Here is a 25,489-nt window from a genome sequence, read left to right as displayed (position 1 = left end):
TTATCCCCGTACTGAATACCCGGCAGTGGCTCCCCGTGCTTCCTAAATGCCAACAGTATGTCGACCAAGACCCCCTAGTCTGCCTCCTTTTTACCTCTTCAGTCCTCCCGATCAATGCAGACCACCCGCATCTCTGTACTCCCGTCAGCTGATGTGCTTCAAATTCACTGAACAACTTCATGCTTTCACCTCAATGCTTTATTCGTACTACTCCCCTGGCTAGAACGCCTTTATCCTGATCCATGTGTCAGGAAAACCATCTTCAGGTTTTATGGCTCAGCCCCAGACTGTCTCTAGGAATTCATTACTGACATTTGGGGAGAAATTTTAACTATTCTCTTCTGTCCATACGCACCCTATAGAGTTCCACTGCAGCATCTGTTATAGCTTATAACTCCAACTGCTTTGCCACTGTATCAAGTATCACATTTTTTTCATCTTTGTACTGGCAATATCTAGCACTAAGTATGCTGTCTAGCAAATAACAAGTTTAAAATTGCTTGATGAATGGATTATACAGACAGACTGTACAAGTTCTGATTTTTAAGACCATTCCTAGACATCTTTTGAGCAACCTTGCTCTTAATTCTAGCCTATTCCTGATAATATCTTCTAACCATAAAAGCCATAGCGAATCAGTTTATTCCTAAGAAAACATATGACTACACTGTGCATTGGTTTTGAAAAATAAGCACTGATTTGATCGAAGTTTGCATTATACTCACAAATCTACAGTTTCCTGTATGATAGACTTAAAAAAAATTAAGACTAAAGATTTGGTAAGACAAACTAACTTTCATAGTTGTGTGTGTGTGTGTGTGTGCGCGCGCACGTGCACACACGTGCTCACGTGTGTTTATATGTATTGAGTATTATCTCTTCGTCTGACATGTTGTTATACTATTTTAATATATTCCATCATTTATTCTTCAACAACTCCAGGTAGTACACAGTGTTATTATCAGCGTTATTACTGTGCCTACAGATAACAAAATACAATCACTGAAGCTTAGGGAGTTTAGATCACCTTTCCAAAGGAGTGAGTCTAGGAACTGAAAACAGACTTTTCTAAATCAAAAAACGCAAAGAAAGTGCCATGACTTTGCCAGGGAAGGTTGATTTGTTCAGATTCACTTAGAAATTAATGAATTGGAGAATACAAAATTCTTTTCAAGTTGATTTAAAAAGTAAAATAACTTAACCTTTTTTTCCACCATTAACCCATCTGGGAAAAGTCTAAACTTTGTAATTCTATGCCTCCAAAGAGGCATGCTACTATATCATAGTAGAATTTAATACCAAAAAATTAATTACTCCCCAAATCTACCTTTTCCCTAGAAAAATAAAATAACTATAGCTCCTCTCAAGATAACACTGTCAAGTGCAACATGTCCTGAGTCTTTGTTGAAAATTAAACCTGAGTATTTGCTGTTACTGTAGCAAGTTCAATGAACTTCTTGTTATCGCCGGGTATGTTTATCTTTGTAACCCAAGCAATGGTACCCAACAACTTGGCAATTAATCATTTTAAAATTAAAAGATTAAGTCCACTGAAAGCCTAATTATGAAAACTAGAAAAAAAAAAAGGAGTGCAAATAATTTCTAGCTTAGTTCACAAATAAACCTTTGAAAGGAATGCTTAATTAACTCTATGGTGTTGTTCTCCAACAAAAGAACATATTCATTTTCCCTAGGAAATTAAACTTTTTGTCATTAGATATTCAAAGACTAAAGAAACTTAATTGAGATTCTTAAAAGATAGTAAGTAGGACTTGTTACTATGACTCCAAAAACCAGCAGGCAGCTTAATCAGCATCCACTGCGATCACTGGGAGGAAATGGCTATTTTAGTTCTTAGTTTTACTTCTAAAGATGCAGGGATCAAAACTGAAATTTGACCTAGAAGCTGTCATGGTTCTAAAGATGCTTGACAAAAGGTTTGGCAAGTGTTAATAAGAATAGGGAAACAACAACCAACAAAGCAGTCAGATTTCTCAAACTTTCAGGACAGTAAAGTGCAGCAAACCAGCCAAGAGCCTAACAGCCAAAGATTATACCCAATGTGCCGTGATGGGCATGCTCATTGCTCTCACTTGTTGTCAATGATCAAAGACTAGATGTTTTCTCATACTAAACACCCAAAAAATAAACAGTGAGCTACAGCCACTGGGACAGAAGAAGAAAGCCAGTGACCGAGAAAACAGAAGGACTGGCTGGACTCGAGAGCAAACAGCTACTTGCACCTCGATTCTGCAGTCCGTGCAGGAACTGGAAGACCAGAGGCATGCCTGCTGGACCTATTGAGCAATCAGGGATAGCGAGACACTCCCTGTACACATCGGAATCTAGAGATTCACCTGCCTGTAGCAGCACATATTAATTTAAGAAACCTTCAGTGGAAAATGAAAAGACATCATTACAGATATCCAATTAGTGTTTTTTTTTAATTCACCTATCCAGAATGCATTGTTTTAATCATACGGTGTTTTATTTTAATTACGTTGCTTTGGGTCAGTCCCTTACATAGAACACGGTGCGGGGGAACTGAATGAGTCTTTCAACCCCAAGGATATAGCCTTCTTCAAATATTCATCATTTGGAACTTTAAAAGCCAAGCAAAAGCAAGAAACAGAAAAAAAACCAGAGTGGCAAAAAAGAAGGGAAACAGAAGGGAGCCCCAAAATTAGGGAGACCTACAAGTAAGAATGTGAAATCTAAGGTGTTAAGAAAAAGGGTCTTTCTTCTTTGCCCTTCAACTCAAATCATGCATATTAAATATAAAAAATAGGAAAAAGGAGAAAATATTGCATAATGCTAAATAATTGGGGATAAAAAAACTGTCGGTAATCTGTCATTATCAATACTTAACTATATCGCATTCTTTGATACCTAAAGTTTCAAATTTCTAATTTTTCAACTTAGCTTGAACAGTATAATTGTCCATTGTTATAATCTGTAATTAAATATGTAGAATTAAGTTATTTCATTTGTAATTAAGTGGATGGCTTTACATGAGTCAAATTTTATAAATTTCTGATTATATCACACAGTCAATAGGAAATTTGATCTTAAGAGCTTGTTTGAAGGTTCTATTTAGATAGCGAGTGAAGCCAATTGCATAACCTTAGTAAAATACTCTTTCATCCGGAAAGTTTGTCATCTTGCACAGTTTCCAGGGAGGACCATGTAGGTAGCAGGAAGTAACAGAACATCCCTCTGGACAAGTAGATCAACACAGCAATCCTGAATCCCTGGGTTGACAGGAGTCATACCAGATCACCCTCTTATTTAATAACTTGAGATATGATATATACAGTTAATTGGCAACTGCCTGAACTGTGAATATTTTCAGTCTGTTTATGCTCATCCTTGATGGCTTCTTCCTCTCTTTCATCAGAACACAATTTCTTCTGGTTGGTATTTCAACAGACAAAAAGATAGTTTTTCTTTTCATTATCTCTCACATTTCCTTCCTTTCTGCTTCATCTGTAACAAAATCTGCTAATTTCTTTATCACTCCCTGGCTGAGATGCTACAACTGCATGATCATGCACTAGCACCGTTTTCTCAGTCCTTGCATGAAGGCTTCCTCCCATCTGTGCTGCAATAATCCAGGCTCCGGGACAAAAGATCAAGGGAATTAAGAAGATTTGCAACAGAGTGGTCGGGGCTCTGGGCCATGCCTGAGAGAAGGGAAATAACGATGGGCTGGAGCAGAGGGAAAGCAAATGAGGCTGTCAGGGCTCTAGGAGGCCAGTGAGAAGGGTCAGAGTTGGAGAAACAGAGTGAGAGCACAAAGGTTGATGCTGTGACTAGCAGACCCTACTCTGCCCACCTCCGGGCACCATTCCCACGTGTTCTACCCAACAGGAAGCCCTCGGGGCACACAGAGTGCGATGGGAATCACACCCTCTGGTGTTGTGCAATATTACTGATGCTCTAAGCATGACACTGGTTTTAATTTACATAGTCAGCAAATCCCACTTAAGGACAGAATCCAGGGGTGAGTTGGGAGAGCCAGGGTTGAGGGCGGTACGGGGATGGAAATGACTAGTCTTGAAAGGGATGCCCACGTGGGCCAACACGCTGGTAAGATCTGGGGGAACAGAGTAAGAGGACAAAAGAGCTGAGGGCGTAGTCTATACATGAACAGGACTGGCAGGAATAATGCATGCAGAGGCCAACTAGAAACTGAAGTACACAGATAGCCTGAACGGCAGAGGCAGACTTCTACCAGGGTGGCACCCCACGGCCCAGTCCAGAGGTCACGGAGCGTGGAAAGGTCAGGAGCCTTCATGCAAGGCAGCTGGAGGGGAAGCAGATTCAGGTGGGCCCCAGGGCACACTCACCCCACCTCCACGGCTTTGCACCTCTGCTCCTCCTGGGTTACGCCCACCTACTCCCACCCTACCTTTTGACAGATTCACAGAAAGTCCAGGTTCTCTTCAAGGTCCCTCCCTTATTCAGAAAACCTCCCTGATGACTGCAGCTTCCACTGGTCTCTTCCATTCTGGACCAATAGCTTTTTTTAGCAATTATTATTTAGTCTAGATCTCCATTATCTAATTTTATCAAATAGTTTTCTGTGTGTGGGTGAGTTTTTTATCTCCCAATTAATACATAAATCCTTTTGGAGCAGAAATTATAGTCTGCGTCCTTCACTGTCATTATGTGTAGAAGGGCAGGCATGTGGTTGATCCTTAAGAAATACTTGTTCAGGGCTTCCCTGGTGGCGCAGTGGTTGAGAATCCGCCTGCCAGTGCAGGGGACATGGGTTCGAGCCCTAGTCCGGGAAGATCCCACATGCCGCGGAGCAACTAAGCCCGTGCGTCACGACGACTGAGCCTGCGCTCTAGAGCCCATGAGCCACAGCTACTGAGCCCACGAGCCACAACTACTGAAGCCCACGTGCCCAAAGCCCACGCTCCGCAGCAATAGAAGCCACCACAGTGAGAAGCCCGCGCATGGCAACGAGTGGCCCCAGTTGGCCGCAACTAGAGAAAGCCCACACGCAGCAACAAAGACCCAATGCAGCCAAAAATAAATTAATTAAATAAATTTAAAAAAAAAAAAGAAATACTTGTTCAGTCAAATCAATATTAAAATATACTTAAGGGACTTCCCTGGCGGTCCAGTAGATAAGCAGGGGGCACGGGTTCAATCGCTGGTCGGACAACTAAGACTCTGCATTCTGAGCAGCGGAGCCAAAGAAAAGAAAAGAAAATACGTCGAAGAGTCTGCTTGTTTTGGGAGGAGTACTCTTTTCTAATTTAGTTTTTCACTTTCTTACATTTTTTCAGCTTTAATGAGGTATAACTGACAAACAAAATTGTATATATGTAAAGTACACAACATGATGACATGTGCATACGTTGTGAACAATGACCACAATTAAGTTCATTAACACATCCATCACCTCACATAGTTAGCTCTCTATTATGGTGAGAAGCTTCAGATCTACTCTCTAATAACTTCAAGTATATAATACACCGTATTATTTTACTATGGAAGTGTTGGTGGCCTTAGGTACAATGATTCTGCCACAACGATGACTTTAATATGATTCAATGAAATATATGAGCTATCATTGGTATTTTTAATTCTTTTACCTCCTTTGAGAGTATCACTCTACCTCCCAGTTTATTTAAACAGGATGTATTTATCATGTTACGTAAAGGGACGTTTATTAAGGTAATTGCTGTGAAATGACTGAAACTAATAACACTAATTTTTCTAGTGATCACTACTTCATTTATACCTAAGGAACCAATTACTTACAAATGATGCACTTATATTAATAGTTGCTCTGGATTTTTCTTCTCTAGAGACTTGTCACCCTGAGTTTACTTTCTTATCTATAATTAACAAACAAAATTGTACTCTTCTTTGTAAATCTTCCTTTAGGAAGGAAAGAATGTGTAAAACAGTGACAATAATGGGTCTTTGTCACACATATATGTAGCACCTCATAATGAATTTTTGTCCTTGTTGTACTATCTAGTAGAAAAACTGACACAGGGCTGCAGAAAACTCCCTTCATACCCGATGTCTGTTACCTGCGCTTCAAATCTAGGCTGAAGTAGATAGCTGACTTACCTCAACAGAAAATGTCTACTAAAATAAATATTACTGCGTATTTAATATTCAGCATTTTTTGAAAACGCAATTCCATTTCAGCATTTCCCTTTTACATAGTTTTTCTACTGAAAGAAAATATTACACCCAGATGGAATTAGCCAGCAGTGAGTTATATTTTGTCTTTATATTTTATACTTTATTTTATATTCTCATATGTCACCTCCTTCTTTATGCCCCAATATTTCTTTTTTAAATAGTGTCTGTTTGGGGCTCATAGACTAGGACATGACCATGGTGCTACTCTTCACCAGCAGAGAACGTTGCTGATGGTTAAAAAACCAGTTCTAACACTTGCAAAATGATTCCTTTTTAATTATAACAACCTCACAGGACACTACTGTGTACTCACACACATAAAAATTAAACAAATCAAAGAAAATGCAGGAACAAGAACCGCCCCCCACCACACACACACACACACACACACACACACACACACATATAGCCACATACTTCAAAAGTTCAGGATTCTACCAGGATAAGGAATACAAACCTACATGTTAAAATAGATCAACCAGTTCTCTCACTTATTAATGATATATTAATAATGATATATAATGAATTCCATGTGAGCAATGTAGCCTAACGAAGCCTGAGGTAATTTCTGGAAATACGAAATCCTGGGCTTCCCTGGTGGCACAGTGGTTAAGAATGCACCTGCCAATGCAGGGGACACGGGTTCAAGCCCTGGTCCGGGAAGATTCCACATGCCGCGGAGCAACTAAGCCCGTGCACCACAACTACTGAGCCCATGCATCTAGAGCCTGCGAGCCACAACTACAGAGCCTGCAAGCCACAACTACTGAAGCCCGCGCACCTAGAGCCCATGCTCCGCAACAAGAGAAGCCACCGCAAGGAGAAGCCCGCGCACCACAACGAAGAGTAGCCCCCGCTCACCGCAACTAAAGAAAGCCCGTGCGCAGCAATGAAGACCCAATGCAGCCAAAAATAAATAAAGTTTAAAAAAAATCCTCAAATGGCCTCATTTTTATAGACAAAATATATATAATTTTTTACTTTAAAAACCCTGTTTAAGTAGTACCAAATAGTTCCTGTGATTAATCGCTCTGTACGACGTTGCCCAGGGATCCTGACATTCCAAGGCATCAGTGGTTTATGCCTCTCCCTGAGGTCACTCCCCTTTTCTTAAAATATGAAGGAATACTTGCAGTTCTTTTCTACTTGATAAAAATCTTCTTTGACCCTGGATCCACCCAAATCCTTTCTTTCTCTCTCTCTCCTTCCTCTTCCCCCTTCTTCCTTCTGTCCTCTCTCTTCTTTTTAGTCCTTGAAATCTGCTCCATGAGAGCAGGTTTGTATCTTCACCCCTTTATTAAAAGTACTGTAACTTCAATGGGCTTTGCATCGACGGATTTTTCCGTCGATGCAAAAGGAATGTCATTCCTCTATTCTTCCTTCTGTTGGGCTAGATGAGGCAGGTTCCTGGTTTCTCAAAACGCTGTCCTCCTTGGACTCTCCTGCAGTCGAACTAACTCTGTCTCATCTGTTTTCAGAGGATTCTTCTAGGGCTGTTTGCCTTCATGTTTCCCATCTCATTGAGGCCTTTGGCCCGGTGCTGAAACCCTCCCAGGACCACAGCCCTAACCCTGTCATTCCACAGTTCTGCCTTCTTTCCTGTCTCCTGCCATGACTAATTCTAAATACAGTTTTCATCAGTAAGAGTCAAATGCTGTATTTCTGTAACTTTCTACTAAGTTAGTGAGGTAAACAGTGTTAGACAAACAGCTTAAGGGTGAGAGTGTTTGCTGTGTTTATGCCAATTAACTGGAAGGTGCCGTCTTCAGAATCTGGACGTGACCTCAAATAATGGGGGAGAAAATACACATTCACAATTAAGCGTCACAGATGTAGAAGTAAGGCACTGAGAGTGCACAGAAAAGGCAGACTTTCATTAGATGCAGTGCTTACCAAATTCCAGCCATTTGTGCCCCACAGTCATGGTTTTTACCATACCAGATTCTCCTAGCAATGTGTAAAAATAGAATACTTTACTCAGCATTTATTACATTGAAAGTTTTTTCAAATACCCATCTTTTTTTCTAGAAGCAACCCTGTAAGATAAATATTGTTGGTTTTATCCCCACCAATTATAAATTGAAGCCCCACCAATTATAAATTGAGTGACAAAAGTGCCCAAGTTCCATGGCTAATTAGTGGATAAATTAGGATAAAAATTTACTGAAATACTTATATTTTAACTACTTCTACAGACCAAAATTGCCTCCAGGTATAGGGTTTGTCCCATATTTAAGTATCATCATTATTCTCCTTTACTTGGTATTTTAAAACACAATTTACATTTTTACTAAAATATATTTTAAATGAAACTTTAAATCTCTACCTTAAATAGAAAGTCAGTATTTCTTATTTTAAAAACAATGATTACCAAAGGCTCGAAGTCTAGGTCCCGCCCTCTCTTTATTAAAAAGGGGAACTCTCTGAAATATCATTGATACTCTTTAAGTATCCGACTTTTTTTTGACTTGAGTACCATTTTACCTCTCAGTTTATTTAAACCTGGATGCCTGTATTATGCAAAGGGAGATCTGTTAAGGTAACTGCTGTGAAATGAATATAACCAGTAACACTAAATTAGGATTTCTTTTTGACTTAATCAAAAGAATTGAAAGAATATTGAGAAGAGCATAACTTTATCACTGTAACATTCAACTTTATTTAATGCCATGTCCTTGAACCACCGAAAATGGAAAGGTGATGTAACATAGAGCCTCTGGAGCCGGAGGGCCTCAGTGCAGAATCCCTCTTGCCTGTTTACTAGTTAGGTTACCTTGAGTAAATTATTTAAACCTCTCTGTGTAAAAATAAGATGATGATAACACACATCATAGGATTGTTTGGAAGATTAAACTACTAAGTACTTATAAAGCATTGTAAACAGTGCATGGCACATATTAAATAGTGTAGAAGTATTTGTGAAATATATAAAATCAAAATACCGGGGACGTCCCTGGTGGCGCAGTGGTTCAGACTCTGCGCTTCCAGTGCGGGGGGCCCAGGTTCGATCCCTGCTCAGGGAAGTAGATCCCACATGCATGCTGCAATTAGGAGTGTGCATGCCACAACTAAGGAGCCCGCCTGCCGCAACTAAGACCCGGCACAACCAAAGAAATAAATAGATATTAAAAAATAAAAAGAAGCATTATCATAACTCATTTGTCGAACATTTAAAAAAGAATACTTTGCATTTCACTAGCATATATCCCACGCTTTGGAAAACACTAAGCTGGGCAGATAGTGGACATTTTTCATGCAGGAAATATATTTAAGCTGAGAATAGTTTTGCATTTCCACTGGGAAATAAAGGACGTGCCACAGAGTAATAAAAACGAGCATGATCAAATAGTTGGAGGTAAGAAGAGGCTGAGGGTGAGTAGATGAAATTAATTTGTAGTTTCTTTCGGTTAAGGGATAAAATGCATGAGCGCTAAGAGCAGGAAATGAAGTTGGGGAGGACAGCGACGCGATTAAGAGCTGTGCTTGAGTGGGGTGTCTTGATCATCACATGGGGGAGACCAAAGCGGGGAAGTAACTGGCACTGAAAAGACCACTAAGGTCCAGGCTGGAGCGGGTGAGGGGCTGGCGGAAAGCAACTGCAATGACACGGGACAAGAGAGTGTGGACGGCCAGAGGGCTAATGACGTTTGCTCAACAAGGCCAGGTTTATTCGAGTCATCAAGAAAAAGAAAGAGGAGGAAGAGGGCAAAGGAAGAGAAGAGGGAACCAGTCAGATCCTGGCAGGAGGAACTCCGTTTTGCAGGCGTTGAGGCTGAAGCACTAGAGGGACGGCTGGGGGGAGACAGCCGACACTGGAGCCCAGGGACACGGCTTCGGGAGTTATGCGCACATAAGTTACCCTTGGAACCATGAGACGGGAAATCATTAGTAATTTTCAGCGGGAGAGTTTCAGTAAACTCTGGAGAGCATCACCCCATCCTAAGGCTAAGAAGTGACTGGTAAGGAAGGAAAGGGCAACTAGACAGAGACTTCATCAGGTTAAGTCTCGACAGGACACAAGTGATGAGCAGCAGCTGTCACGGCGCTCAGCCAGCTTGATGGGGGACAGCGGCTTTCTGGAAGAGCCAATTCCCGAAGCGTGTCCTAGGCTTCATCCTCAACACTGGCTGAACCACGTGAGAACTGAAGGCCCACCAGTCAAGCCCAAACCTTCTGAATTTGAATCTTGGCAGTAGGACCCAGCAATTAGTACTGAACGTATTCTCTAAGTTATTCTATTTAGACAATAAACGTGGAGGTTCTAGAAAAAGAAGTCTTACAGAAACAGCAAGAGATATTTATTGTGCTATCATTATACAGTTTGGGTAGATCTCGTACCTTGTAGAGGAGGTAGTGAGTGACTATTCTGACAGGTCATCTTAACAAACTAAAGAAGAATTTAACTCCATGTCATAGTACCTTCTGAACTCCTCAGGCATTATTCCGGTTCCAATGGTTATATAGGTCAGGCCTTTATTTCTCGTTGAGATGTGGGCTTTGTGTGTCTGCCACATCATGACTACTGTGCACGAAGTATGTGGCTTCATATCATCTACCCTCATTTCCTCACCTCTTGTCAAACAGTTGAAAATAGAATGACCTCAAATCAGTCAGGTTGAAACAGAATCTAATTCTTTTTTAAGGCCTCTAAGTTTCTAGGTTGAAACTAATTCCGTCCCTGACTTTAAACCCATCTCATTTACCCTAATTTTTCTTTGTTTTTCGACTGTCTAGGAGAAAGACCTGTATTTTTTGTATCATAAATGACAGCTCTGACTCTTTCCCATTAAAAATAACAAAACGAGATTTACATTTCAAGATTTAATAAACAATCTTACATGTTTAATTTAGAAACATATCTTTCAAAAAGTAAGTACAGTTAAGACTACACTTACTTTTAGTTGCACCATACCAATTCCAATTACGTATTTTGTACAGTTAACACGTTTTTGAAAAATAAAGCAAGCTTCTGAACAGTTAGTTCACTACAAAACATTTAGTTTATTGTGACAAGAGGATATTGAATAAAGGATTTATGCTAATTGACCTACCTTCCAATTTATAACATAAACTCAAATTTAAGTAAAATAAACAGTAATTTACAATAGCCTTAGAAACTTCAAATTTAAATTAAAATAAGAAATATTAGTTGATCGTATTTGAAATTATTCTGAGTAGAGCTTATCCCGGCATTTTACTAACACATTTCCACCCAGGCATGAATTTCCACTCAAATGTTTCACTGTGAAACTTTAGTGTGACTATCTGGACTTCTTCATAGTTCTCACTAAAGTTTCAATGCTTTACCATATGTGTTTCAGAAAACTTGTATCAGATTTTCAGTTGCAAACCTGAGGATGTCTCTACGGTGAAACACACTTACATCTCTTCTAGGAACGAGACCAAGTAGCTGCCTACCTCAGTTCCTTCCCTCCTTCTCTCCTGGAATCAGGAGGAAGGGGGTCTAATGCCCCTCCTCTTGAATTTGACTGTCCTGAATGATTTTTGTGACCATGAGAATACAGCTGAAGTGACGTATGGGGACCTAAGATGCTCTAGGTTATAAGAGGCCTTGCAGCTTCTGCCGGATTTTTTCTTGGAACACTTTTCTAGGGCTGTTCCCTCTTGGAACCCAGTCACCATGTTGTGAAAAGTCCAAGCCACTTGGAGGCAACCCCACCTGAAGTCCCAGCCAACAGCCAGCATGCTGTCAGCTACAGGTGGGAGCTACGTTAGACGACCAGCCCAATCACGTCTTCAGATGCCTGAACCCCCAGCAGGTACACAACTGCAAGGCAGGAGACCTCAAATGAGAACCGCTCAGCAGTCAGTCCACAGAGCCATGAGAGATAACAACAAACTGTTGTTTTAATGAACTAGTTATGGAGACAGTTATTATGCAGTGAAGATAACCAGAACATTCATCTTTCTCTGCTCAGGTTCAGACTATCAGACGTTTATAATTTTCTAGGGAATATAACGTACTAGAGGCCAACTAACCCTTAAAAAGTTTTGCCCAGTAGTCCAGCATCTTTAACATGTTCTTGATTTGTTTAATGGAAAGAGCTCGAGCTTATCTTTTTCCATGTTTTTTCCTCTAAGTCTTACTGAATCAAGATCTGAGCTACATAAACGTACAGAATCATGCCCAACCTCTCATCAAACAAAAGAGGAAACAGGATCCCCAGGATTTGCATAATCCACCCAAAGACCATCATTTGCTTCTCCTACTTCGTATCTTGGCTCTCTGTACCTTGTTGACAACTGCCTCTAGGGGTCATATTTTCCTGAAAAAACGAAGTGTGAGTTCAAGACAATACCATGTCTCATTATTCTTGGCCTAAGTTTGCAAATAATTTTACAGATCCTTAACTAAGTCCATTTTGACTGAAATTGAATGACAGCAAAATATTTCTGTCTGATGTTCTCCTCTTGTCAAAATTTCCCGACTCCTAGATCTAACATGGAATGTTAAAGATGTCACATTTCACTGTTCTAATTTTAGGGCATTGATACACATTATGTAGTTGATGTTTCTCTTCCAGCGAACAGTGTTTATCCTCCTTCCCCTTCCCTCGACCCACCTCCCTATACTCCTGCCTCCGAACAGATAATTCATATATTATATGGATTTACCTCTCACCAAAACAAAGATTGGTGACCTTCTAACTTTTATTTTCCTTCTTGCTCTTGCCCTCTGATTAATTTCTCACTGTATGTTTCCAATCTACTAACATTCGTCTTTAGATGTCTAGCCATCATTTTTGAACTAACACTTCAAAAATGAAATTAATCTTCTGTCCAAAGCATCCAGAAAAGAAACCATCTGTTTTATCCTTTAAATAATCTATCAAGGGACCTACTATATCCCCAATCCTCAAGGTTTCAAATCTCCAGAAAATACCTCTTATTCGTTCTCTTCTTTATTAATTTCCTAATTTTATAGACTTTTCATTAGAAATATCATTCATCTATCTTTTTTCCCCTCCATTTCCACTATCGCCACTCTTCCACTAGGACTGAACTAGACATGTACCATGTCATTTCAGGATTACTGTGACAACTGGTTCTGTCCTCTCCAATTTATCCTGTGTCTTAAACAACATTGCTCAATTTATCTTCCTTAAACACCAAGTTCATTACAATTCTTCTTTGCTCAAGAACATTCCATGATTCTCTATTTCCTCTTACATAAATTCTAAATTCCTCTGGTTGCTTTTGAAGGCTCTCCAAAATCAAGTCCCATCTGGTCAACCCAGGTCCATGTCTTACTGCTCCGCTCCCCCAAATTCCTTCCTGCTTTGGGTTAGGGGCCCATTATTCTACCTAGAACACCTCTTCCCGAATCCTTCACATCCATCCAAATATCACCAGGTTCAATACCACTCCCTCCATGAAACTTTCCATGATAATATCTAAATAATGAACTAAATAATGTCCAACATCACCTTTTAGATAAAACAAAGAACTACGTAAGTGACGTGGTTAGAGGAGAAATATAAAATATCCCCCCACCCATCTCACACTGGAGACTGGAATTACATAATTAGAGACCATGTGGGTTAAAGTTAACCTTGCAGCTAAAATATAAATATTCTTAGCAAGGAGTCAGTCCTGCATTTTTTCAGTATGAAATGCTTCATCACATCCTTTCTCGAGAGCAAAATTTAGGTGCAGAGGGAAAGCCTGTTGCATACCTAGATTAGCTGAAGGCATCACTGAGGAAAGAAAATACATGAAAGGAAGGAAGCAAGGGATCCCAAAATCTCAATTTGCCTACTTCGCAAATAACTTCTTTTTTTTGAGGATTAGCCTTGTGCATTATAAATAACTATCAATTATTCAGAATATTTGATTAACCAATTACTCTCATTCTTCCACGATGCTAGAGTATGGATTTCTTCTTCTGAGTCAAGCAAGAATTGATTGCTATATTCACTCCCATAGCACCATCTTCCTTTTTTCAAATGATAAATTTCAGTTGTCATGACACCAGAGAAAGATGGATTCAGCTTGCTGGCATAGTCAGGCATTCTGCTACACTGCTTTCCCCGTTATCCTAGCAATTTGGACTCCAATGCTAAACCCTCACCCCCCTACTACCTCTAAATAAAAGACGTTCTAAGTAATGTGTTTTTCACAAGTAAATGAAAAGAAGAAGAGAGAGATGACCTTAAGTGACCAAGTGTTTTCTCTCTAGTTTCTGGACAGATTTCCTTCCTTCTTTCTCTCATCGGCCCCCCTCGGCTCCTTCCTTGGCTTTCCTATTTGTGGACCGCGTGTCTGGGTCACTGTCCTGAGTGCTGGCCTCATGCTCTCACCCTAGAGCCACCCACTTGTTCCTTTCTCTACTTCCCTGACCTCTGGATTCTCACCTGCTTCCTCTACCCACTCTCTCCTACTAGCCATCTGACCCCTACACGAGTTTTTAGTGACCTTGATTACAGTAGGAAAAGGTAGTCCACTCCCGGCAGAAAAAGGAAGAGACAAATTTTAGGTATCTGTCCGTTTACAGGTAAGACAGAGAAGTCTTCAAGCTCAGGATTAGCAGAAGAGCTCGGGTGCTGACTCCACCCCCTGTCCCGGAGAACACTCTCCTGTAACCTGGGATCGTGTGTAATTTACCCGAGGATATTGAGGTAAAAGCCAAGACCAACTGTTTTCATTATAGTTTGGAAATGCAACCTAGAGAAATAATTAACTGCAAAATTATGTGTACTTTACCCCTTGATAGATAGTCCACTCAAGCTTACGGTTAAAAGGCAAAAATGTCATTCTAGAGATTTTATGTTGGATCCAAATAGCATCTTAAAAGTTTTTAGTAAAATGGATGGGTTATGTAAGTCAATTACTTTGGTTTTCCATTTATGAGAGCTTTTTCCCTCTATGTGCTAGTCTAACAGGAGTTTATATGCCCCTGTATTTAGAAAGAAAGGCAAGAAAGAAGGGAGAGAGGGAGGGAGGGAGGGAGAGGGAGGGAGGAAGGAAGGAAGGAAGGAAGGAAGAGCCTGAAACTCATTCTGCCATACTTGGGAAAATGTTTTATCTTTCCTTTTTAACTTGAAAATATTCCTTCCGTTTCAGAAAACTTTTAAAGACAGTTCTTCCTGCAGATCATCTGCAACACTATTTTATTCAAAGGCCCTAAAAATGGGTCTTTCTAAAACTTCTCCAGAATCACGCAAGAGACTATACATGTCTTGACCACAATTAACATTCACAGGCAAAAATGTCCTCGGCTCTCTCTTTTTTCCTTTCTTCCAAGTTGGCCAGCGTCTATGAACTGCACCGATTAGCAGTCAAAGCGTCCCCTAACCCTCGAGCCTGTGGGAACTTAGGAATTTCCACCCGAGCACGTCAATCCCAAAGGCCTCCTGTACCCTGGAAGAAATCCCTGACAACAAAGGACAAGCGAGAGGCCGGGGGAGGGGCGTAACGCGCTCGGACGCGAAGAAACGAGAACGCTGGCGTCGACTAGCCAGCCGGGCTGCCGGTGGGTCGCTGATCCGTAACCGTGAGCGGCGGCACGGCCGGGCTCTCTCCGGCCTCCGGGACGGGCCGCGCCGCCTCTGCAGGGCGCGTGACGCCTGCTCTCCGGACCCCGCGCCCTGCTCGGCTCCCAAGCCTTCTCGTGGGACGCCGCCTCCTCGGGCTCCGCTCGGTCCGACGGGTTCACACCCGGTCCCCCTCCGCCCACCCACATTCCCCGGGCCATTGCAGCCGCAGCAGCTCAGCTCTGAAGCGGGCGGACCCCGTCTAGAAACTTGAGCGGAGCGGCGCGCGCCCCAGCGCCCGGCGACCCGGGCCGGGACGGACAGCCCGCGTCCCTCGCCACCGGCCCAGCTCTGCTGGAGGCAGGTTGGCCTTCAGCCTCCACGTCAAGCCTTTTGTGCCGCGGTGGCGGCCCGCTGAGGCGCGGGCTGGAAAGGGTCCCCAACTCGCCTCGTCCCAGCGCCTTCCCGCACGCAAACCTGGGCGAATGGAAAGTGCACGACGTCGCCACTCCTCGAGCCCCGTCTCAACTTGCTCGCCGAACCGCACACTGAAACGTGGCACACGTGGGGACAGCCACCCCGCCCCCCGACTCTCCTTATCCGACCCCGGGCCGCTCACGCGCGGCGACCCCCGGGCCGCGACCCTCCCCCGGCGCCCGGGAAAAGTCCACAGACGGACGGGGGAGGCGAGGAGGGACGCAGTCCGGGGCCGACCGACACCCACTTTCTTCCCGCCACACCCGCCCCCGAGGCCGAGCCTCACTCACCCATGGCGCCGCGTCCGCCTTCGCTGCGGCCCCTCCGGAGCGCAAGCGGCCGGCGCAGCCCGGGGCCAAGGGCTCCGCGCGCCTCCCCTACTCCGCGCGCCGCGGCGAGTGACGGCCTCGCCCCTCCCAGCCTCGCCGGCTCCCGGGACTCCCGGCTCCGCGGCTGCCGCGCAGACCCCTCCCTCTTCCCACCTGCGCCGCGGGTGACTGGCTGTGGCCTCGCGGTTCCCGCCGCGCCCCCCTCCACGGGCCCCCTCCCCTCCCCTCCCCTCCCTGCTCAGGCCCGGGCGAGCCACGTGCAAACGCCCTTCCCCGCCCCCCATACGTTAAACACACATTACACACCCGCACCGTCTCAGCGCCCCACGGACAACCGGGTAGACGAGATAATCATCCCCAATGTGGAGACCAGGAAAGATTTTTCCAGAAGAGTTTGATGGGATGATTTCTACATTCCCTAAAATCTTCTCTTGTTTTCAGTATTCCAGTTTTTCCCTTAACAACAACATTAAGGCAATAGGAAGAGAAAATTCTCCCTTGAATTTATGTCTCTCTTCTTTCTTCTCTGTTGAATAAATTTGTTTCTGTAACCTGGTAAAGCTATAAAGTCCTAAAAGACACACACACACACACACACACACACACACACAATCATCATCATCATCATCATCATATGCAGAAGTCACCTGGAAAATAAATGACTCAGTGCAAGAAGCAGTAGGTAGTGCTGAAAAAGCGCTGGGCTTGCCAGGTGGGAGGAATCGGTTGTGATTCTGGCTCTACTACTAACATACCGGGACTCAGTTTCTTAATTTGTAACATGAAAGATCTGGAAAAAGTGATCTCTAAGGTCCCTTCAAGCTAAAAAAAAAAAAAAAATTATATAATTCCTTGGGCTATTGGCCTAGTTCTTTCAGGATTCATAGTGGAGAAGTTATTTCAGTAAGTCAGTCCCCAAAGTATCGCAAGCTCCTTTTTCGTACAGGACACACCCTAAAGTATACAGATCTATGCCATGACCAAGCAGAAGAATGAAGTGAAGTGCATGGTTACCAACCTTGAGGAACACTGCTAAATAATGGAGAAGACACGGTACGAAAAATAATTCAGAGCACGTTTGGCAGAAAAACATGAAGAAATGCTGAGCATATCATTAAAACGGCACAGAAACGTTTGCACAGCTATTTCTCACGTAATGGAGGAGGCACACTCCTGGAAGGATGCCGTGAATGCCTTTCAGTTAAACGGAAATAGAAAGTTATTCTTGTGGGTGGGGAAGGGAAGTAGTCGATAAAAGTTAAAAGGGTTCAACGTACCATTGAGAAATGCATCACCGTTCTGGAAACTGACGAACGTGAGCCGTGATTGCAGCAAAGCATAATACTTACACCTGGGTCCAAGAAAGATAAATGATGAATGTTTGGAGATTAATTCATAAGCACAGCTTTTGGATCGCCACAGACAACTTACTTCTTATTTCCTGAGGCTCTATTTCAAGATATTATAATTCTAAAATTAGAACTATTCTTTTTCCAGTGGAATTATACCATGATTCTGAAATACAAAGTAATAATTATAAATTAAGTGTGGTTTATTGTGTCAGGCACTGTTCTAAAGGCTTTATGTTAACGCATATAGTTTTCACAACAAACTTATAAGGGAGATACAGTTATTCCCACTTTACTGATAAGGAAACTGAGCCACAAAGAAATAAATCACTTACCCAAATTCATACAGATAATAAACAGAAACGTGAGATTCAAACCCAAGCAGAAATGCTCCAGAGTCCACGAGCTTAATCAGTTCACCACACTCTCTCTCAATAGTTATGTGGATAGCCACATGCTCGAGAAAGATGGTGGTATCATCTTCCAATATTAAAAATAATTCATAAATATTTTAGATACTCCCAGTAGGAATTCTGAAATACAATAGAGATAGATCTCATTATATACTGCTATGTAATAATCAAGATCTTGATGCTGTCTCTCTTTTGGCTGATTATAAATTAATGTGTCGAAATTTAACGTTTAAGTAATCTCCCTTACAGTGACCATACAAATGGGCATCGATATTCTGGATCTCAGATACAAAGAAGCCATTGTTTCACCTGAGCTTTAATAAATTACATAATTTTATATGGGAATTCAATTAACTCATTGCCTCAATATATTCTATTCATAACGCCAATTCTCCAGTATGTCTGTTTTCTCATTCCTCTCACCTAATTGTCCATCAGTCCCTACGATTGATTCTGCCTCCAAACCATCTCCCCACTCGTCCTTCTTCTCCAACCCCACTGCCTGGGCCACCTCTTCACAAGTCCTGTGCGGATGAGACTAGCACTTCTTTTTTAGAATATGGAGGTTCTAATCCACCACCGAACTCAAAATTGAGGATTTAGCTAAATCCTGAGATGGGTGGAGGCGTTTCATTCCACATTCTATTGCAAACTTCAGGGGTTTGACCTAGGCACAGAGTGACTGGAGTTTGCGTGAGCCTTTTCTGGCTCTGTCAGATGTCATTCCAACATCGCCACAGTTTTGATTCATCTTGGGAGAATGTAGAATGAAAAGGAAGGAACACCATCAGTGGGAGATCAGAACACACAGACGTTAATTAGTGTGGGCCACAGGAGTCCATGAATAGGAGTGCAAGAGTAGCATCTCAGTCTAGGGAAAGAACCCAGAGGAAGTCCTGCGAGGGGAGTGTCGGGAAGAAAGAGTAGTGTCACCTGGATTAGATTTCACAGACAGAGCCAATAAGATGAGGGCTGAGAAGTTCCCTCTGGATGTAGCAGTTATCAAGTCACTGGTGAAACAAGAGTGCCGGTTCAATACGTCAAGGGTTCCTGGGTGAAATCTGAAACTGGCCCCCGTACATGGGGGACAAAGAGAGACCAAAAAGAAGAGGCAGCCACTCCAGGTTGGGAGGTAGCAGGTGTAATAAGGGAGTGGATTGACTTAGGAGGCTTGTCTTGGGGGCCACAAGACCAGCAGATGTCCACCCCTGCCCGCCAGACTCTTCAGAGTTTATAGCGAGAGCCCTTAAGCGGGTTCAGCAATGCAGACCATCCAGATGGTCTCAATAACGCATTGCTCTCTCAAGGCTGCGTCCCTGAAAATGCCTCCGAGTGTGGGAACAGTGGACAGAAAGTACAGTCCAAGGACAGGGAGGGGGTGAGGAGCCTCCACTGCCTGGGTTCAACTCTCCAGTCACGTCCGTCCTCACGATGAGCTCCTCCAACAATTAGCAAGAGTATTGTCAAAGTTGAGGAGCAGATAACTTTGAAGGACAATAGGTAATGAGGAAGTGGGGGGCAGGAAGGGAACGGAGACACCCTATTTGTAGCTCAGCAGGGAAAGGAAGTAGATTGGGACTCGGGGAACAGAAGCGGTAAAGTTTCTAAAAGTGTGAATGAAGTTTAAAAGCCAATTTAGTGGAAATAAAGCTGAAAGATGGGGACAGACAGCACCTTATGTTCAAATTTTGCTGAATTAGACCTCAAGATCTCAGAAGTTGAACAACTGGGAGTAAGGCCCAGGGTAAGACCAAAGGAGTGGATTTTCGAAGTGCAGTGGAGGTGATGGTAATTGGTATGGAGGGGAGGGACTTTGAGGACAGGTGTTGGGAAGGTCATCCACAGGGATTCTGAAGTCTACTGCAGTGATGTTAGGAGTAGGAAGGAAAGAAAAAAAAAGTCTGAGTCAAATTTAAATGAGATAATGCATTTGAAAAAGACCTTGAAAATGTTAAAGAGCTATACAAATGTTAGTTGCAAATGCAAATATTCATAGAGAACATGAATGGAAATAGTTTATGGGTGGCCATAAAAGCCAGTCAAAATAATTTATATATGAAAGAGTCAAGAAGAAGCCATGGATCTTCGAGCAGGATAATGATGATGAAAGGGAGGTTTCTGGAGAGCAAGCTGGTTTTTCAGGGAGTGGAAATGCCATCCACAAGACTCATATCGTTTCTGCTGATTAGTTTAATTTTCTGTTTGTTTCTTTTAGGCTTAAAATATTGGAATGGCCTTTTCATAGCAATATTCATCATATAGATGTGACCCTCAAGCCTTGTTTTCCCTCAAGCAAGAAAAAACAACACCACACCTCCCAAATATAGTCCCCTTTCCAGTCCATTGACATGAGTCCTGTTCTTAGGATAGTCTCACCAGGCTTTCGTTCACCTTGAAGGGAAGGGTTTGGTGTTTTTGGTGTTTTTTTGGTTTGGGGGTTTTTTTTCGGTTGGATCACAAGAGAATTTTGAAGGAGTCAAGACCTTCTCTTGCAAAGTTGTGGACAAGTGTCTTGTGACAGCTGTAACAATAAAGCAGGGCATTATTGTTTGTTTTTAACTATTGTATTTAAACACAATATATAAGTTAGAATATATATGTGTGTGTGTGTGTGTGTGTGTGTGTGTATTTCTATAGAGCCATCCTTCCTCTTCCACAAACATGGCTTCCCCTCTTGTCCCAGACTGCTCCTGGCAGACTTTTAAGCTCAGCAGTTATGCTTTTGAAGGCCATGGAGGTGCTGGGTACCCTCTTAGTTTGAGCCCTGTGGAGGGGACACCAGGGCAGTTTGCACACCTGCACGCTCCACTGCACGAAGTCTTCCTGGCTGGTGTACGATGCACACACAGAGCGTGTACTTCTTGCTCTGCTCCCACCCGCAGCCATTCTGGTCCACACCTGCCTCATCTCCAGCAGCGCCCTGTGGGGCTCCGTGGAGTTCATGACCTTCTGGCTCCATGTGAAGGGCAGAGACCATAATGACCTCCTGACACTTTTGATTTTATCACTGCCTCGCCTGCCTCTGCTGCCCACCGCGTGACGTTTGATCTACTGCAGTCTGCTTTCAACTTGATGCTCGTTTTTTTTCTGGCTGACTTGAAACGCGAGCGTCTGCAGAGGAGATGAAAAACCTCCCAGTGGCCCCTTGCTAGCCCCGGATATCACCTGAAGAAGGGCCTGGGTCACACCTCACACTATCAGGCAAATTCCACTGGATCTGCGCCTGCACCAGCTGCCCACAGGGAAGGGAGTGTCCTTTGGAGGATACGCCCTGGGGGGAGATGGTACTGTCTGGGGTTCCTACACGGCTGCTGGTGCCGTGGAGGAGAGGCAGGCACAGGGCCACCCTGGGGGGGTGCGCTAGGGAGGTTGTCTTCGTCTCCGCGCAGGAGAAAAGGCTGGAAGGCACTTTTTTTTTTTTTTTTTTTTTTCCCGCGGTACGGGGGCCTCTCACTGCTGTGGCCTCTCCCGTTGCGGAGCACAGGCTCCGGACGCGCAGGCTCAGCGGCCATGGCTCACGGGCCCAGCCGCTCCGCGGCATGTGGGATCTTCCCGGACCGGGGCTCGAACCCGCGTCCCCTGAATCGGCAGGTGGACTCTCAACCACTGCACCACCAGGGAAGCCCTGGAAGGCGCTTTAGATGCGCTGCTGGCCTCTGTCCTGACTTCCACTCCTCATCAGCCACTGATTTTCTGAGTTGCTTCTACTCTGACTCTCTTCGAGTAAGAATTAAAGGTGAGAATGACACGTTGGCTGAAACTCCGCTGCTTTGGGTTGGCAGAAACCCTGCGCTGTACCTTGCAGGATGGGGAAGAAGTGCAGGTGTTGGTGGGACCAGCTGAAGTTGGGGGCTTCAGAGTGATGGCGTAGCCCCCCTGCTTGGATCTCATGTAGCCCAGGAGCAGACAGGTGGTCATGACTTTGTCTTACTTCTGCTCCATTAAGGAGTCCTGGACCTCTTCCCGTGTCTAACCCACGGACACCATTACTCCATCTCTCAGGGATCCTTGCGGTCAGGAAGTGGCTCGGCGCAAGGCCTGACTGTCCTCAAGGCCCACGTTCATCCATGGTTGCTCATGGTTTCTGCTAAAGTGCCTCTCTTGCTGGGGGTGAGGGTAAGGCATCTCATGAGCGGGTCTCACACTCCGTGGACACGTGGGATACCGTCTGCTCTACTCAGTACCTGCTTCTACATCTCCTGTCGTCTGTCCATCAAAAGGCAGGGACCCGCTGACCGGCCTGTAGAGGATGGCTCCCAGGCCATACACATGCACTGCAGGGCTGTGGTAACTTTTCGCCCTGGAAGAGTTCCGGGCAGCATGTGGGGCAGTGCCACAGAAGGTGCCCAGCTTGCTGCCCTGGGGGAATTCATTGCTGGGGCCAAAACCTGCACCATCAGCCTCCAAAAATAGGTTTTCTGCTTTGGATCTCTCACTCAGTTTGAGCTCCTGTAACAACGTACCACGGCCTGGGTGGCTTCAACTACAGATATTTCTTTCTCACAGTTCTGGAAGCTGTGAGGTCCAAGGTCAACGTACAGTGGATCTGGTTCCTGGAGAGACTCTCCTCCTGGCTGGCAGATGGCTGCCTCTCTCTGTGTCCTCACATGGTGGCGAGAGAAAGCTCTGGTTTCACTTCCTGTTCCTGTAATCATGGGGCCGCACCCTTATCACCTCCTCTGACCCCAATCACCTCCCAACGGCCCCCCTCCAAATACCGCCACGTTAGGATATCCATGGGGGATCTGTTGGGGATCCAAATGCATCAACATATGGATTCGGCGGGACACAGACAATCAGGCCACGACAGTCCCTGAGGACGAGCCACCCCTGAGGACAGGACGGTACAGCAGACAAGATCTGGTGGAGGTTGCCTCAGGCCTCTCTCTCTCTCTCTCTTTCTTGCTGCCATGGGCCATGAGGGAATGGGACAAGTCTCCTCCACTGGTTCACTGCACGGCAAGGGCTTCAAGGCCTTCGTGCTTTGGACTTTGTGTGACCGTCCCCGGAGCTTGGTGCAGCTCTGCTGAACCAGGTTACTGATCTGCACGGCCACCGCGTTCCCAGGCAGGATGTGCACCCACCATCGCCAACAGGCTTGAGGAGATGGTGGCTGCCTTTCTGGGTCGAACCCGAGGTGGCCGAGAGGCCCCGCAGTGCGTGGGGCTCACTGCTCCATTTTCTAAAAGGTCAGTTTAAAAGGGTGAAAATCTGACCCCTCAAAGTAAGGCCGGACCCAAAGTCCACATGATGGCTGATTTTGTGTGTCAACTCGACTGGCCCAGGGGACCCAGATTACACATTATTTCTGGGTGTGTCTGTGAGAGCAGTTCTGGAGAAGGTGAGCATTTGAACCAGCGGACTCAGCAAAGCAGCTCCGCTGCCCCAGTGTGGGTGGGCAGCCTCCCCTCCACTGAGGGTCTGCGAAGGCAACAGAAAGGGGAGGGTGGAGGAATGTTTTCTGCCTTCTTCCTGTCTCATTGTTGAGCTGGGACAGCTCATCATGTCTTCTTCTGTCCTGAGACTGGGATTTATACCATCAGCTCCTCTAGTTCACAGGACTTTGCTCAGACTGGACTGAATCCCACCACTGGCTTTCCTGGGGCTCTCGCTCACAGATGGCAGATGGTGGGATGGGACTTCTCAGCCTCCGTAATCCTGTGAGCTAGTTCCTTATTATACATATATGCATATAATCTATAATAAATCCATACTATAATATAAAATTATAAATAACAATTACATTATTATATAATAGCAATACATCATTATATAACCTATAATAAAATATATACGATACATAGCATATATAATATGTATACATTATATATATAAAATACATATATACATATTATATATATGTATATATAAAATACATATATATCCTATTGGTTTTATTCTCTGTTGAGCCCTGACTAATACAGTTCACCCAATTAACTGGTCATTATAAAGGGATCAGTCCACAATAACAGACAAAAATAATAGTAAACAAAAAAAAACCCTACAAACTAAATTAAAAAGTAAAAGTAAGAAAATATGAATAAAGGAAAAAGAAAACTGAGAAAAAGAAAAACGAACAATGTGAGAAAAGTAAAAGAATAAAAAGAAAACTGAAAAAAGGCACAAAGAATTTTAAAACGAGAAAAATTAAAAGAGTAAAAGAATTAAGAAAAAGAAAATAAAAAGGAAAAGATAAAAAAAGAATAAATACAAAAATGCAAAAAAATATAAAATGAGAAAAGAAAAAATTTTAAAAAAGAAAAAAGAGTAAGGCATTAAAAATAGTGAGAAGATGGGCTTCCCTGGTGGTGCAGTGGTTGAGAGTCCGCCTGCCGATGCAGGGGACACGGGTTCATGCCCTGGTCTGGGAGGATCCCACATGCCACCAAGCGGCTAGGTCCGTGGGCCATGGCCGCTGGGCCTGCGCGTCCATAGCCTGTGCTCCGCAACGGGAGGGGCCGCGGCGGTGAGAGGCCTGCGTATCGCAAAAAAAAAAAAAAAAGAAGAAGAAGAAGAAAACGGGGTGAGGGGATAACAAGCAAAATAGACGAGGAAGTCAAAGAGCAAAATAGCTAACTTTGGTCAGATCCCCCAGGTCACCAGAAACCCCGGATGGTGACGTGATTCCTCTCTTCTGTTTGTTCTCGTTATTACTTCCGTTCTCAGCTCTTTAATGTTTGGTCTGTATCCATACTTATTTTGTAAACACACCAGATTCGTATTTAGAGCCCATAGACTTAAGGGTGTGGAAAGTATCAGGCCTCAGTGCCCTATATATTCTATGGCCTTGGTTTGTATTCACACACTTTTAAAGAATGTGGCATGTTTCTTGCACTGTCCTCTATGCAATTGACGTTTATAATCATGTTAGCATCTCTCTTGAGTTAGGCTCATTGGTGTATCTTTTAAAAAACCTTCGTTGGAAACGCCTCATAGAGTAACTGCGTGGTTTCCTTTACTCATAGAATTACCTGTTAGATCTGTGGGAAAGAACTACACGACAGTAAACTATGAAAAACCTAACAGTCAAACTTCTTTTATCTTAGGTATTGGCATATCCCGATCATCTCTACTGTTCTAGGGTGTGATGGCTTAGGAGTGAATATGATTTGAACCTAATACATTTTTAGAGGCTGTCAAATTCAGAACCAGGCAGATCCATCCCCTGACCCTAAATATGGTCCTAAAGTAAATCACTTGAGGAAATTGGATCCCAAAGATTCCAGGTGGGGCATTCTGAAGTGTGTCCATAT

At 43.7% G+C, this 25,489-nt stretch overlaps 1 protein-coding gene and 1 pseudogene across 1 annotated transcript in view; one reads left to right on the top strand and one right to left on the bottom strand.

Moving 5' to 3' along the window:
• The window catches only part of GPM6A (glycoprotein M6A), a 248,491-nt gene extending 231,899 nt beyond the window's left edge, over nucleotides 1-16,592 (bottom strand). Inside the window, exon 1 of the mRNA XM_030830005.2 lies at nucleotides 16,436-16,592. Within this exon, the coding sequence (XP_030685865.1) occupies nucleotides 16,436-16,439 (4 nt within the window). The 5' untranslated portion in view covers nucleotides 16,440-16,592. The remainder of the gene's footprint in view (nucleotides 1-16,435) is intronic.
• Nucleotides 16,593-25,118: 8,526 nt separating this feature from the next.
• On the top strand, nucleotides 25,119-25,242 carry LOC115841226 (small nucleolar RNA SNORA18; annotated as a pseudogene).
• The last annotated feature ends 247 nt before the right edge of the window (nucleotides 25,243-25,489 follow it).

This window comes from Globicephala melas, chromosome 21 (genome assembly GCF_963455315.2).
Source record: "Globicephala melas chromosome 21, mGloMel1.2, whole genome shotgun sequence".
In the NCBI taxonomy this organism is placed as follows: domain Eukaryota; kingdom Metazoa; phylum Chordata; class Mammalia; order Artiodactyla; family Delphinidae; genus Globicephala; species Globicephala melas.
This window is presented reverse-complemented; position numbering and strand designations above follow the sequence as displayed.